At 37.6% G+C, this 15,253-nt stretch overlaps 1 protein-coding gene and 1 non-coding gene across 2 annotated transcripts; one reads left to right on the forward strand and one right to left on the reverse strand.

Moving 5' to 3' along the window:
- Nucleotides 1–951: 951 nt before the first annotated feature.
- On the reverse strand, nucleotides 952–1,024 carry trnar-ccu (transfer RNA arginine (anticodon CCU)). Its single transcript has one exon. It is a non-coding gene; the product is annotated as a tRNA-Arg (tRNA).
- A 466-nt stretch (nucleotides 1,025–1,490) lies between these two features.
- On the forward strand, nucleotides 1,491–13,222 carry ift56 (intraflagellar transport 56). The gene is made up of 18 exons (XM_069168056.1): nucleotides 1,491–1,775; nucleotides 1,956–2,099; nucleotides 3,503–3,595; nucleotides 3,776–3,890; nucleotides 4,658–4,707; nucleotides 4,952–5,097; nucleotides 7,731–7,902; nucleotides 8,313–8,387; nucleotides 8,483–8,585; nucleotides 9,007–9,062; nucleotides 9,530–9,583; nucleotides 9,683–9,746; nucleotides 9,832–9,920; nucleotides 10,225–10,308; nucleotides 10,403–10,472; nucleotides 11,421–11,527; nucleotides 12,584–12,717; nucleotides 12,877–13,222. Exons 1-18 carry the CDS (start codon nucleotides 1,773–1,775, stop codon nucleotides 12,989–12,991), a joined length of 1,674 nt encoding a protein of 557 aa, XP_069024157.1. The 5' UTR covers nucleotides 1,491–1,772; the 3' UTR covers nucleotides 12,992–13,222.
- Nucleotides 13,223–15,253: the final 2,031 nt, after the last annotated feature.

Consider the following 15,253-nt stretch of genomic DNA (forward strand, 5'->3'; position numbering starts at 1 on the left):
AGCTTTACTGGTTAGAAACGGAGATCTCTTCTCAAAAATGTGAGAGCTTTGTGGAATCTACAGTACATACATTTCTAGATGAGCTTGACAGGAAAGAATAACAGGGGTGAATATAATTTCAAAGCTGGATACATGATCTCCTCTTTACAAACAGTATGCCATTTTTAGTTTTAAAATGTAGAATAGTTCCATATTTCAATGGACTTCTATCATTGGTTTTTAGTTATTGATAGAGGATGAATGTAAAAAGAAGTGATATATATTATTGAAATGTTTCTCATACTGTTTCTTCTTGTTCTATAGGAGCCTGGAGTGCCCAGATTGCCTCTGAACTCTGGTCTGCAGCTCCCACTGCACAGGCGTCAGACAAGGATGGCACCAGCTTTTTCTAATCCCAAGACATGTCCATCAAAACACATGAGAAATCCAGAGACTGTGAACAGAGAAATCCATCAACAAAGTATGCTGGTTACTCTTAATTAGTTAGTCTGGTTAGTCTTATTTAATTCTGCCAGTCTGTGTAAGATGGATGAATTTATTGTTTATATATTTATTTTTAGGGAGACAAGTCCAAAGCATAGAGCAGTATCACCTACCATAATATTTTATAGCCCAAACTACTGTAGTTTAGAAAACACTTTTAGATGGGCTTTAATAAAACCCATTTGGCAAATAACTAAATAGCCATGACTACATCTGTGATCAAACCAAAAAAGTTACACTTTAGTTTGAAATGTCCATATTCATAATTCCATTTTTGAGTTACATGGGTAAGGGACCTGTTTGTAAATGTATGCTTAGCATATATGTACAATATGTATTCAGTAACCAGTTTATGGAAACAGCACTGTTCATTTCAATGTTAACAGTAGTAAATACATTGCTGTTTATATCGTGTCATGATCAAGTTAGCTGCATATTAAATCTTTGCCTTATCAACCAAAACAGCTCCACCCCAGATGGGACTCGAACCCACAATCCCTGGCTTAGGAGGCCAGTGCCTTATCCATTAGGCCACTGGGGCATCTGAAACCATAATTATTATCTTTTATAAAATAATAAGAGAACCTATCATTACAGTTACAATGGATGGGATTCATTGTTGTAAATAAAGAATACACGTGTCATTATATACACATTGTTTGAATTCAAATAGCCTTCGTGCGGCGGCCTTACACTGCTGTCTACGCTGTTGCTAAGCAACAATGACCAAACCAGTGAATCAAGTTCAACACAGAGGATCTGAACTGTTTCCTGCTAAACTCGGTTTGTCTACAAAATAAATGTCTTCCAAGCGTATTATTTTGCGCTTCTCCTTCGACTGCCATCTCAAACTCTGGATTCAGCATGCTGAGAGAAGGACATATTTTGTCGTATTTCAACACTTCACCTTGAATAGTCGTTGAAGTGTCAGGTTCATTGCTCGAGCTTTTAATATGAAAATCCAAGAGCGGAAACGCTCATCTGTGCTGTCGTCATCTAAACTATCAGCTAGCTAACGCTACTAAGACCTCACAGCAAATTTGTCCACGAGTTAGTGGAAGACCTGTTTATTTTCCAGTTTTTAATAACGGCCATGTTGGTCGCAAGAGACTTTTTCCGCGTCGGTGTCGATATCTGGCTGGTGTCAGTGAGAGAAACGAGACAACGATAGTTAAAATCCAATTTAGTAGCAACAGAAAGAAAGCTAACACTTGTTTGCTTCGAGAGGAGCACCAGACGTCACCTTAGTGATAAACAAACACTCAGCTCTTCGGAAAAGACTCGTCGAAATGGTGAGCAGACGCTTTTGCGAACTTAAAGCAAGAGCCAGTGTAATGCTTCAGCAGTCATATCATATAGTATTGTCTATTTTTTTTTAAAGTGTCGTGTAACTTATTCTGGCCCACTGAAAATCATCAACCCACTGGAAGTTGTTCATTAACTTGACAAAATCAAATGTCCTACTTTGGTAGATCCTTTCCCGGGTGAAGCCAGCCTTGGGAGGAGAGGCTCCAGTGAGCATCAGTGAGAACAAGAAGAAAAACCAAACTAAGGTTCCCTGTTTGGAGGAATATCTGCAGCAGAGAGACTACCTGGGGGCTTTGACATTGTTAGAGGTATTGAAACGATCATAACTTCAAAGAAAAAAAAAAAACTTACTTCATCACATCATGGGTTAGGAGAAGTGATAATTACCTACTAAAGGCCTTTGAAGAAATGGGCTAGCCATCACTGGATGGGACAAGGTTTTAGGTTTTATGCATGCAAGGGTGACCTGTGGGACCGGAGGGTCAGGTGCTGCTCAGACTCCACCTGAACCCGGGCACCGCCAAGACCTCAAGTCAACACACGGAGAAGTGTAAAGCAAAATAAGGATGGACAAGGATGTGGCTTCAAGTCAAAATATAAAAATAGTTTATTTAAACAGCCGTTAATATTAAAAAACAGCAAAAACAATCAGACAAGATACAAATCAAATTTTTAAAATTCTTAAATATGCTGGCTCTGGCACAATGTTAAATCAGTGTTAACTATTTCTATGTATAACAAAAATAAATGAAAAGATTATTAGTAAGGCTGGTTAACTGTTGAGAGGACTAGTTTTTCCCCACTTCACCATGTGTGCAACCCACTACACACACACACACACGCATACACACACACACACACACACGCGCACACACACACACAAGCACACGCAACACACACACAGCAAACAACTGGTGGACAGCCAGGTCAAATCATAGCACATCCTGCTACATACAGATCATAAGTTACTGAATCCTTATCAGCTCACAGTGTGTGCTGTCCTAAAAAATGTCACATATAGTCACAATAGTTGGATAATAATTTCGAAGAACTGCATTAGGTTCAATTTCAATATAGTGTTTGCTAAATAACCATCAGAAAGCCACAGAAAGATTCCAGTCTATCATCAGATCTTAATATCACTCCAGATTAAAGTGAAATGGAGTTAAAGTGGGAACATTACATTGTAGAGAGATGAATTAGATTATTAACCACTTTTTCATTTGCTGTGAAGTGATCAAAGTCCAGGAACAGTATTCATTGTAACCTTAGACTCCATTGTAACAGTGACCGGCGCTGCTGTTTAGACTAGAGCGTTGAGTGCTGGCTTTCAAAACCAATAAAGTAAGTGATCTGATTGATTTTCTTTCTCTTGGATTAAACCTTTTTTTTTTTTTTTTTTAATTTATTTATTTTTTTTAATTCAGGGCAGAAACAGTAATTTACTTTAAAAAAAAAAAAAAAGAAAAAAGAATCCATTGTGATGGATTGAATAATTCACTGAGCTGTGATGAACCTACTGGACTAACTTGCCTCTGAATAATTAACTACTACACTATTATAGAGGGCATTTTTTTTTAAAACTGTAATGCCTCCTGCAGACTATCCTGTGTCATGCCCTGGAATCACACCCCTATCTATGCCACAGACAACTCTGTACAACTGAGATGCTGCTGCTGCTGCTGCTGATGTGTTGCTGTGTCGTCTGTAGTTTCAGAGAAATATTGGAGAGAAAGAGGAGCATGCAGACCTGTGGATTGGCTACTGCGCCTTCCACTTGGGTGATTACAAAAGAGTTATGGAGGTAATTTCTTTGTATTTCTGTGTGAGTGGGTGTGTGGAACTTATGATATACAGTTGTACATAAAGTCCCCTAAATACTGTATTTAGATAACAAATTCTGGATGCCTGTCCGGTAATGGACAGGCATCCAAAAGAATGGGTCTGTTCACATTTGTAATATTTCCTTTTCATGTTCTGGCAGGAGTACAAGGCTCTGACAATGAACCCCGAATGTCCTGCCGAGGTGTGGGTCTATCTGGCCTGTGCCTTGTTTTTTCTGGGGCTCTATAAAGATGCTGAGGAGGCTGCATCTAAGGGTAGGCATTACAGATGAGATTTGTAAACATTCTAATATTATTTGTAATTTATTGTTTTGTTTTTGGAGGGGAATAGCTCACGGGTACTCTCAGGCATTATTAAGTATTCTTACAGCATATGAAGAAGAACAAATATTCTATGGTGTGCCAGAGTCAGAACAAATTAGTGTGAAAAATGTATCGTGAAGGCTGAATACCAATCTTTACTGATTTGGAGCAGAAGACTGACTATCGTTCAAACGTTAACCACATGTAGTACAGTTTGCACATAGTATGTCCACCAGTTAACATAACCAGTTAGTGCAAATCCAACTGCATTTGAGGCCATTTAAAATGTTGTAGAAGGACAGGACAGTCACATAAACACATGATTTATGTTGTGTGATTGTTGGGAAAATTGCAGTAGCTCACCAAGTTTTTTTTTTTTATATGCACACCCATACTGTTGTAAATCTGATAATAGCTGCTATTTTTGTGTCCATTCATTATTTGTAGACTTTTATTGTGAAGGTGCTTTTATTTTTAAAGACTTTTTTGAACTTGAGGTTCACAGATTGTAGAATTAACAAATGCTGCTGAATCAGTTTGCTGTAGAATATTACACCACCACCCATTCTCACTGTTTAACTTCTATGCCAAATCAATTTACAATGTTTTTCAGTCAGTGATGTGACTGCTGAGAGCTTTATAATGATGTTAGTGAATTGTGTGCCTATTCTCATGTAGTTTGCTCTCTAACAAAGTTTTATATCTCTCGTTCTCTGCAGCACCAACGTCCCCGCTCCAAAACCGGCTACTCTTCCACTTGGCTCATAAGGTTTGAGAATTATGACACTATTTTTACACTAAAATTGTATGTTCCCCTACTTTTCTGTCTGCCATCAATCGATCACTAACAATTAAACACTACACTACAATACTGATCTCATGGTTCATTATATCCACCACCACTTTGCTCCTAAGTGTGACTAATGTTTTCTCGCTCTCCCCGATCTTTGTCCTGATCACACCTCTGACTCCTGCATTTCCTTACTGTCTGTTATCTTCGTATTGTGTCTCAGTTCAATGATGAGAAGAAGCTGATGGGTTTCCACCAGAACCTGGAGGATGTGACAGAAGACCAGCTGAGCCTGGCCTCCATCCACTACATGCGCTCGCACTACCAGGAGGCAATAGACATCTATAAACGCCTTCTGTTGCAGAAAAGGTCTGTGCTTGTCCTTCCCTGTTACTCTCTTTAAATTTGTTTCACAGTCCTGCTGTACTTGAACTCATGTGCCATCCTTGAAACCACCTTGACAGGTGAGAGTTGTTAATAGAGGTGAATTGGATTCCATGTGCTTCACACCTTGTGGAACCATAAAGACAATGCAGGTGTCAGTGCAGCAGACCTGGTGAGCTGGCGTCATGAGACATTGATATACTGTATTTGTAGTAGTCAGGGTTAGAAAATTAAGACTTTAAGACCAGATACCCTGTTCCACTTCTTTCTGTTCATGACTTCGTGGTATCTAAAGACCAATGGTCTTGAGGCTTTTTAATAGGTTAACAGTAGATCTGCCAGCTGTACTGCCTCTGCAGCAAATTATTAAATGCTAATTAGTGATACTATAACTACTTCTTTATACTGCTTACAGAAAAAAAAATAACATTTCAAAATAGAGTTAAGCAAGATTGATAAGTTGTTGGAAAACCTAGAGTACCAGAACACTTTCCTGAATCCTTGAGTGCCGATGTGCCTTGACCTGGCACTCAGTTGTTTCCTTGTTTGTGTCTTTTTTTACTGTGAAAAACTTTTCATCTCTGATCTTTTTGCACGATAAAAGGTTTCAATAAAAATCTGTTACGCAAATATAGACTTTTATGAAAATATTTATTATAATATACATTAACAATAAGACCTGGCATTTGCTGAAATGGTTTGTCTGTATGGATATCTGGGTTCAGCAGTTACGTTGATGGGGTTGAATTCCACATACTAGAAGAAGTTTTGGAGTCTTAAGTATCGCTGACCTCTGACTCTGTCCTGCATGGCTTTAGCAAGTTAACACTGAAAGTAAATACAGGTGTAGTTGTGCTCTGCACCAGATGGGATACAAACATCAGTGCAGAGGAGTGATACTTTAAAGAAGTGACACTAAGTGTGGAGTGTGATACAAATCCTACTACTCACTCCCAATATATACAAACCTAATACCACAGATTACATTTGTAGTCCATGACACCAACTTTTCATCTTATCTGATTTAAACCTCAAATTCATTGGTCATTTTCTAACACTAACATACAACCCCGTTTCCAAAAATGTTTGGACCCTGTGTAAAATGTAAATAAAAACAGAATGCAATGATTTGCAAATCACATAAACTCACATTGAATTGAAAATAGACCAAAGACAACATATCAAATGTTGAAATGGAGAAATTTGATTGTTTTATAAAAAAATATATGCTCATTTTTAATTGATTGCCAGAAACATGTCTCAGAAAAGTTGGGACTGGGTCAACAAAAGTAGAAAAGTTGTGTAAAGCTAAAAAAAACAAACACCTGGTGAAACATCTCACAACTAATTAGGTTATTTGGCAACAGGTCAGTCACATTATTGGGTATAAAAAGAGCATTTCCCTCAGGCATCCCTGCATTAGAAACAGACACTTTTCTGGAGTGGAGATCATAATCTGAGGTACAAAACACTCTGAAAAACATTGTCTGTCAATAGAGTTCATCGCTGCATCTACAAATGCAGGTTAAAACTCTACCACACAAATAAGTAATCACATATAATCATGATCCAAAGTGTGGCCTCTTTCTCTGGGCCCGAGCTCATTTAAGATGGACTGAGGTGAAGTGGAAAACTGTCTTGTTGTCTGACAAATCAAAATTTGAGAATCTCTTTGGAAATCATGGACACGGTATCCTCCGGTCTAAAGAGGAGAAGGACCATCCAGCTTGTTATCAGTGCTCAGTTAAAAAGCCAGCATCCGTGACGGTACAGGGCAAAACGATGCCATTCTGTACGTATTTCAACTGCCTAGCTCTATGGTAGAAGAGTGCGGGTGCCAAACTAGCCTGCTTGCAGTCTAGATCTATCTAACATTTAAAAAATTTGGCGTGTTATTAAAATGAAAAATATGCCCCAAAATATTGAGCACCTAAAATCCTATAGCAGGCAATAATGGGACAACATTTCACTTTCAAAACTCCAGCAATTGGTCTCCTCAGTTCCCAAACATTTACAGGGCATTGTAAAAAGAAGAATGATGCAAAACGGTGGTAAACATGCCTCTGTCCCAACTTTTTTGAGATCTGTCGCTCGCACCAAATTCAAAATAATAATAACAATATTTTTTTTAAACAATAACATTTCTCAGTTTCAACATTTAATATGTTGTTTTTAGTCTATTTGCTATGAAATATGGATTTATGTGATCATTCTATTCTGTTTATATTTACATTTTATACAGTGTCCCAACTTTTTTGGAAACCGAGTGGTATACTGTGAAGCAGATTAAGCCATGTATTAAAATCATATTGCCTGTAACCTTTTCAGACTGTGCTGTTATCAATAAACGATTCATATAAATTAGTTTTTACCTTTTACCTAAAATCATTACAGCAATTAGATGTCAGCAAAATGTGATTAAAAAAAAATTAAAAAATGCAATAATGTTTCTCAGAGTACACTGATATATTTGATGTTAATAGTGTCTCAGATGGCCTGCCGTAACTTGTCAGAAAATGGTAAAAATGTTGTATGTTTGTACGTGCAAATATGTAAAAAGAAGAACAAGCAATGAGGCTGAAAGCTGGATTCACACTCTCATTGCACCTTTTTCTCAGAGATTTCCTGGCCCTGAAAGTGTATGTGGCTCTGTGTTACTACAAGCTGGACTACTATGACGTGTCCCAGGAGGTGTTGGCCGTGTACCTGCAGAGCATCCCTGACTCCACTATTGCTCTCAACCTCAAGGCCTGCAACCACTTCAGGCTTTACAACGGCAAGGCAGCTGAGGTACTCAGTGTTTGACTGCTGCATATCCAGGCTGATATTGTGGTGGTTCTTAACCTGGACATATTTTCTAATATACATAAATGTCTTCATATGTTTTGTGTTCAGACTTCTGTAAAGATAACTGTGTAAGAACTGGTTATTTGGAAGCTTTTAAAGACAAACATAGAACCTCACACGTTACTCACATAACTACCTTACCCATGCCTTACCCAGGTTGTCATAATGATGTTAGGTGAGGTCATTTAAAATGTTTGTGCATTTACAGGAATCCTTGGTTTAATATTTTCTCTTTTTAACCTGCATGCTCTGTTCCAGTTGAGTCAGTTGATCCTCGCTCTCTATATTTCTTTGATGAGAGTAAATCTTCGTAGGTTTAACTTGTGCATGCGCTCTCTCTCTCTCTCTCTTAGGCTGAGTTGAAGAACCTAATCGACATCTCCTCTTGCTCCTTTGAGTTTGCTAAGGAGCTTATACGACACAACCTGGTAAGCTCTTCACCAGCTCCAACTGTGAGTGTGCAGGTGTGTGTGTGGGTCCATACACCAGTGACTTCCTCTCTCTGAATCTCTGTGTGCTGCAGGTGGTGTTTCGTGGTGGGGAGGGGGCACTGCAGGTACTACCTCCTCTGATCGACGTGATCCCTGAAGCCAGACTCAACCTGGTCATCTACTATCTCAGACAAGGTGTGGAGCCACAGCATCGTAGTTTTCTAGATTAAGCAAAACAAGGGATTAGATAGAGTACACTCATTGTTTACACCTTTATTTCCAAATGCAATCACCTTTACTCATCCGTGATAAGTTATGAATACAAAAGCATAATATTTCAATGAAGCATACTGTCTAATCAGTTTTAAAGTAAGCTGAAACAATTATATGAATTACAATGAAACCATGACATAAAACGATGCCTTACTCAACATTTCTTCCGGTGTTGAAAATTAGGTCAAAACATGATTCAAATCCCCTTTCTTAATTCAGCCCTTGTACTGTCATGTATCTCATGCATCATTTCAGTTTACATGCGAGTACAGTTGTTTTAACTGTAAGATTTCAGAGAAAACCTACTTTAGTTCAGGGATTCACATTCATGTTATGCTTTCAGATGACGTCCAGGAAGCTTACAACCTCATCCAAGATTTGGTTCCCACCACACCTCAGGTGACAATATGTTTTACAAGTTCTTTTAAGGGTGACGTCCCGACCTGACGTCAATAAAAGACTTAACGTTTTCTCAATTTCCCTATAATGTAAAAGGTAAAGTAAAAAGTTGAACTACAAGCAGTGAGACTATTTCACTTGATGGGCTTATAGGTTATGTTCTTTTACAGGAAAGAAAATGTCAATTAAAAACCACAATCATGTCAAAATAAATAAAGTCTGTCAACAAAACATCTTCTCTTTGCTCCACTTAGGAGTTCCTCGAAAGATTTTTGTTTCCTCTGACCATTTATTTTAATCTTCAAAAGCCCTTTAATGTCTCTTGGATGGGAAATCACGTGAAGTTCATGAAGTGTTTGTCTGTTGTATCTCTTTTTGTACTTGTTGGAATAGGTTTTGATGGCATTTGAAGCACCAATGCAACAACAGATTAAAAGATTCACTTTGATCATGTATTATTTTCACAGGAGTATATTTTAAAAGGGGTAGTAAATGCTGCTTTGGGACAAGAAATTGGCTCAGTGAGTATTTCTGTTGAACTTATTAACAAGTTACAAACAAACAAATATGATGGCTTTGAGTGTGGGACAAATGTGTGCTACTGTGCTTTTATCTTTCAGAGGGATCACTTAAAAATTGCTCAGCAGTTCTTTCAGTTGGTCGGAGGCTCGGCTAGTGAATGTGGTACGCCAAATAGAAAATTCATGAACTTTATTTCTTAATGCAACAGTTTGCAAGCGTGTTTGTTTCAGATTTCTTGTCCCTTCAGATACTATTCCTGGCAGACAGTGCATGGCCGCCTGCTTCTTCCTCCTGAGACAGTTTGAAGATGTTCTCATATATCTCAACTCAGTCAAGGTTAGTGTTGCTCAATACAAGTAACACATTGTATTATATATCCCTGTTAAGAATCTGTTTTTATTTGGCTGCGATGAAATAAGATGGAGTTGATAAAAAAGGACTCCCACATGCTGGATGAGAGGTGCCACTTCAGATTACAAGTGGTGCTTTAAATCGGCAGTACATTTATTCATGTATGTGTTTTTCCTTTTCTCTCCGTGATTCGTGCTATCAACAGAAAGCTTATACTTTGTATGCGCTTCATTTCTGGATTTGTGGGCACTTACTCTTTTTTAAGCAAAACTGTGTTTTTCTTTTTCAGGGTTACTTCTACAATGATGACACATTCAACTTCAACTATGCTCAAGCTAAAGCAGCGCTTAGCAACTACAAAGAAGCAGAAGAGGTACCGTAACTGAGCAAACATCCACACAGCTCCTTTCTACAGTCTGATTAATGCGTTCACTTTTTAATACTAATTTTGATTTTCCTTTTTATAGATTTTTCTGCTCATTCAGAATGAAAAGATCAAGAATGATTACGTGTACCTCAGCTGGCTGGCACGATGCTGTATGTATAGTAGAATGGTACAATATATACATATATAGCATATAGCACAATTCATAATTCCCAGTAAAGTCAAAAATAGTAGGAATTATAGAGTGCTGTGATAATAACATTAGATAACTAATTATAAATTAACTCATCATAAAATCCATCTTTAGCAAGAAATCAAATTTCTGTGTAACAGTCAAGACAGGATTTCAAACAGAAACATTGAAATGTCTGTTTGAAGAGAGGATCTGAGAAATCAGAGAACAGGCACCTTTGCTTTTTCCATTCTGAACAGATCACAGGTTAAACTTTGGCACAGAAGGATTAAAAGGTCTTAAAACCAGGTCGGTTGACGCTGTTAAAATTGTCGGTAAAATCTTAAAAGTAATCCTTAGTGCAACAGGCCATCAGTATGAGAATACCTCCTCTGAGTGTCAGACTGATGGTGAGGTGTTTGTTCAGTATGAAGATAAGGAGTTAACATTTTGGGTATATTATTAAAAAAAAATGTCAGTTTCTAAGTTTTCACCAAAAGGCTTACTACTGCTTTTGGCACCAGCTGCACAAACAGCTGCAAAGTCATTTTTTGGAAGATGTGAAAAGGGATACAGTGATCCCAGCTGATGACATAAAAGCATGGAGACACTCTTAGATACCTTTGCGGTATCCAAGGGACCCTTTATGCTTTTTAACTAAGTCTGGGATCTACATCAAATATCACTGCCAGATTTCTAGCCTCAGACCTGTGAAGAATTCAGGGTCACTCTTTCACTCCGCCACCTTTTCACTCAACAGCTCTGAGAAATGGAAATCGACATTAAAAAGATTTATTTTTCCCTTCTTGGCTTAATCCACATCAATAAAACCTGCCCACAGACTTTAATATTTTCCAAATTTTAATCTATAAAAGATGAAACTGCCTGTGAATGATGGATTATTGAACACCGATCTTGTTCTTGTCAGACATAATGAACCAGAAGGGTCAGCTTGCCTGGGAGCTCTATCTGAAGATGGGGACTTCGTCTGATTCCTTCAGTCTTCTGCAGCTCATTGCCAACGACTGCTACAAGGTGACATCATCCTCCCTTTTCTGCCTCTGGTATTGTACTGTATGTGATGACCACTTAAATATAAATACCTGTGTAAATCTACAAATTTATGTTCAACTAATCAGTCAAATAATCGCTTAATAAAGATAAATTATCATAATTATTTTTTATTTATTTAATATTATCTTGCTCTTCAAACTTTCATTTTACACTTTTTTTTTTTTTTTTTTAATATTATTGCATATTGAATAAGTTTTGATTTTAGACTCTTGGTTGGAAACATCTGAAGACATCATGTTGGACTCTTAAAGATTTTTAAGACAACAATTAATTGATTAATCAAACTATGATGAGCTGATCAATACATGTGAAAATATCTTCTAGTTGCAGTCCTATTAATGTTTTTTTTTATTTTTTTGGTAGTTCACTTAAATTACTGATTAATGTGCAGAATATTTTTTCTTGATTGATTGAATAATTCTTTTATAAAAGACAGACAATGATCTAAATAATCTAAAGAAAATCGCAGCGCCCAAGGTAATGTCGACGTAATGTCTTTTTTTGTTTGACCAACAGTCCAAAACAAAGAGATATTCAGTTTGTAATGACATCAAACTGAGAAAAGCAGAAAATACTGAGGTTTAAGAACTTGGCAAGACACATTTTTGAGTTGCTTCTTCATCAATGTTTTTAATGTGGCAGTTTCTTTGTTAAAACACCTTAACTCAACATGTCAAATCTATAAATATGCTTGATTCCCAAATGTCCCCTCAAATTGAGAAATAGCACATTTCTTTCTCTATCTGCAGATTTTGTGGTATTTTTCTCAGGCCAGTGTTGGCTGTCCTTATTATCACCTCTTACTTCAGCACGTTTTAATGAAGCTGTCTTCACGTTGAGGTGTGATTCTTCCAAATGCCCTCTAGTTTTCACACCACATTTTTTAAATGCAATGAAAAGTGGTGTTATGGGTACAGACTTTGCATAGAAGCAGAAGGTAAAGAGCTGGTGTGATCTGTGCCTGTGAAGCCAATGTTTTGCATACCGTGTGCTCATTATCACAGCCTGTTGTTTCAGATGGGCCAGTTCTACTATGCTGCCAAAGCGTTTGATGCACTAGAGAAGCTGGACCCAGGCTCCAACTACTGGGAGGGCAAAAGAGGGGCATGTGTTGGCATCTTCCAGCTCATACTGGCTAACAAGGAGCCCAAGTATGCTCGCTTCTTCTTCCTGTGCAGCAGTTTGGGTTACGATTTTTATCATCTTCCGTTGTCTGTAGGAGTGGATGTGATATGTAAATATAATAAACACGAGAGATGGTGCATTCCTGATCTAATCTTGCTTCCTCACGTATCCTGTTTGTTTTCTAGGGAGACACTTAAAGAGGTGCTGGTCCTTCTGCGAAATTCAGGAAACTCGCAGGTTGAGTACATCATCCGAATTCTGAGGAAGTGGGCCAAAGATAACAGAGTCCTCCTCTCCTGACCTCTGAACTCTCACTGCAGGCCTGTAATAAGAGTAGCTACAATATGCAGACATCAGCAGTCATCAGAGTTCATTTGGTCATGTGACTTTAATGAGTTGTATGAATTATATCTATGCCACATGAAGAAATATGGATATTTTTGTGCTATGCTGTAGTAATTTGTGTTACAAATGGGTGTGTTTTGAATTTAAATGTACTTGTATATTTCAATTAAAATATTTCTGTATATTTTAAATTACTTTTATGTTGTCATTGATTATTTTTATTAATGTAAGTGCAGTAGAAGAATCCACACTTTTTTAAAATAATTTTTATTAAGCAATATAAAAATTTTCAGAGCATATTTATACACAACATTTGAAAACAGAAACCTAGAATTTGTAATCAATATCTAGCAAATGTGTATCCAGGTTACTTTTTTGAAAAAAAAAACAAAAAAAAACACGTCCACAGATATCAATAGGTAAACATTTTCACGACAACCACTTTATATCGTTCCAAAATGCATGTGTGTGCGCACATAGAACGGATGTCTGATAGTTTATACCATGGAAGATTAGGAAGTACAAAGAACAATCTAAATGTACACACTCTTTTACACAATTTATTGTAATATGGGATGTGATGACACTGGCTAGTGATATAAGTATACTGAATAAGTCAGATTTGAGATCTTAGAATATCAATGAGCAAAAGTATTATTTGATATATATATATATATATATAGTTGTTAGAAAAATTACTCAGAGGCTAGATTCAAAATCAAACATATCGGACATTTATTCTTGCAAGAAGGAGCAAATACATGCACCCTCAAAGAAGGATGCCCAGCATTGCTCAACGTCACTCCTCTGTAAGGCAGCTTTTATACAGTGTGACAAAACAGTTGACAGTCACCCCCAATTCCTTTGTATCTGCTTTCGTATGGTAATACTGAGTTGGTTGCAGGTCACAAGATAAGGACACAGGGGAGTTGTCAATTAGAAAGTAAAACAAAAGGAACTTTCCAGGAGTCACTTGCAAATAAGAGTAAAACAAAAGAAACCTTTCGGAGCCACTTAATGAGATACTTTCCGGAGTCACTTGCAAATAAGATGACCACATAGAAACTTTCTGGAGCCACATGCAGACAAGAAGAAACAATCTTTTTTCTTTCCAACAATAGTTCAGAACTTCTTTTGACTGACGGGAGCACTCGGTATGAAAAGTCGTAATTGAGGCATCAGAGGCATTTTCTTCTTGAGTCAAGCTTTGAAAACCAAAAAAAATCCTACAATTCCCACAATGAAGCCCAGAGCCTTCTACTATTAAACCCAAGCCCCCAGAGCTGGGCTCTGAAGGGATTTTGGTGTGGTGGGTATATGGTGTTACAACCTGTGGGATGACAACAGTCACACAACCCCCCCATGCTCCCGAAAAAAAAAAAAAAACATTTTCCCATTCACAATCATTGGAGAAGGAACAGCTGTAAAACATTAAAGATAATTATTTCCTTATGTGAGCAACTTTAATGGGGATGACTGCCTCATCATTTGACCAGTGTCCGCTCTCTTTAAGGTCTGTATGGCTAATAACGTTTTACATCTAAACATAGATCATACTGAGGTCCTATTTATTGCTCCAGACGGTGGGCTATGGCCTCCAAGGTTACACGGTGTATGAAGTACTTCTCTACAGTCTAATATCAGAAATCCCAGAGTCATATTTGATCACGCAATGTTCTTCAATCGTTGTATAAAATCTTTGACCTGTACATGTTTCTTTTATCTAAGAAACGTAATATTAAGACAATAATAATAATAAGAGACTTGTTCAGGTCTGTTGTGTCACAACCCGAGCCACAGATGATCATCCACACTTTTGTATCCTCCAGCTAATTCCCCACACTGTCCCCTCACATAACACCACTATTATTTTATTGGCTTCAGATCAAGTTGAGGGTTCAGATTAAGGTTCTTGTCCTCACATATAGAGTCCTGCATGGTCAAGTGCCTCATACATGTGTGACCTGCGCCCTACTCACATGATCAACAGATCTTTTGGGTCTTCTGGTTGTCCTTCACTCTCAACTAAAAACAAAATTTGACTGTGCTTGTGAACTTGTGACTCAGACACTGTGGAGTTTTTTCCTATACATGTTCAATCTGCAGCCTCTGTTGACACTTGGAAAGAATCAGCTGAAAAGTCCAGCTGGCCTTTTTCTTGCCCAATGTTGTCTACTGTCTGTAACTTTTCTGTGCTTTTAATGTTTTTTAAATTTT

The sequence above is a fragment of the Embiotoca jacksoni genome, unplaced genomic scaffold (genome assembly GCF_022577435.1).
Source record: "Embiotoca jacksoni isolate LCO1_2020_lvr unplaced genomic scaffold, fEmbJac1.0.p SCAF_4, whole genome shotgun sequence".
Taxonomy (NCBI): Eukaryota; Metazoa; Chordata; class Actinopteri; family Embiotocidae; genus Embiotoca; species Embiotoca jacksoni.

Bases quoted from the DNA above. Each gene is read 5' to 3' on its own strand.
- ift56 (XM_069168056.1), top strand. The intron at 5,098-7,730 runs GTCTGTGCTTGT...CCTTTTTCTCAG, and splicing joins CGCCTTCTGTTGCAGAAAAG to AGATTTCCTGGCCCTGAAAG. The intron at 9,747-9,831 runs GTACGCCAAATA...TTGTCCCTTCAG, and splicing joins AGGCTCGGCTAGTGAATGTG to ATACTATTCCTGGCAGACAG.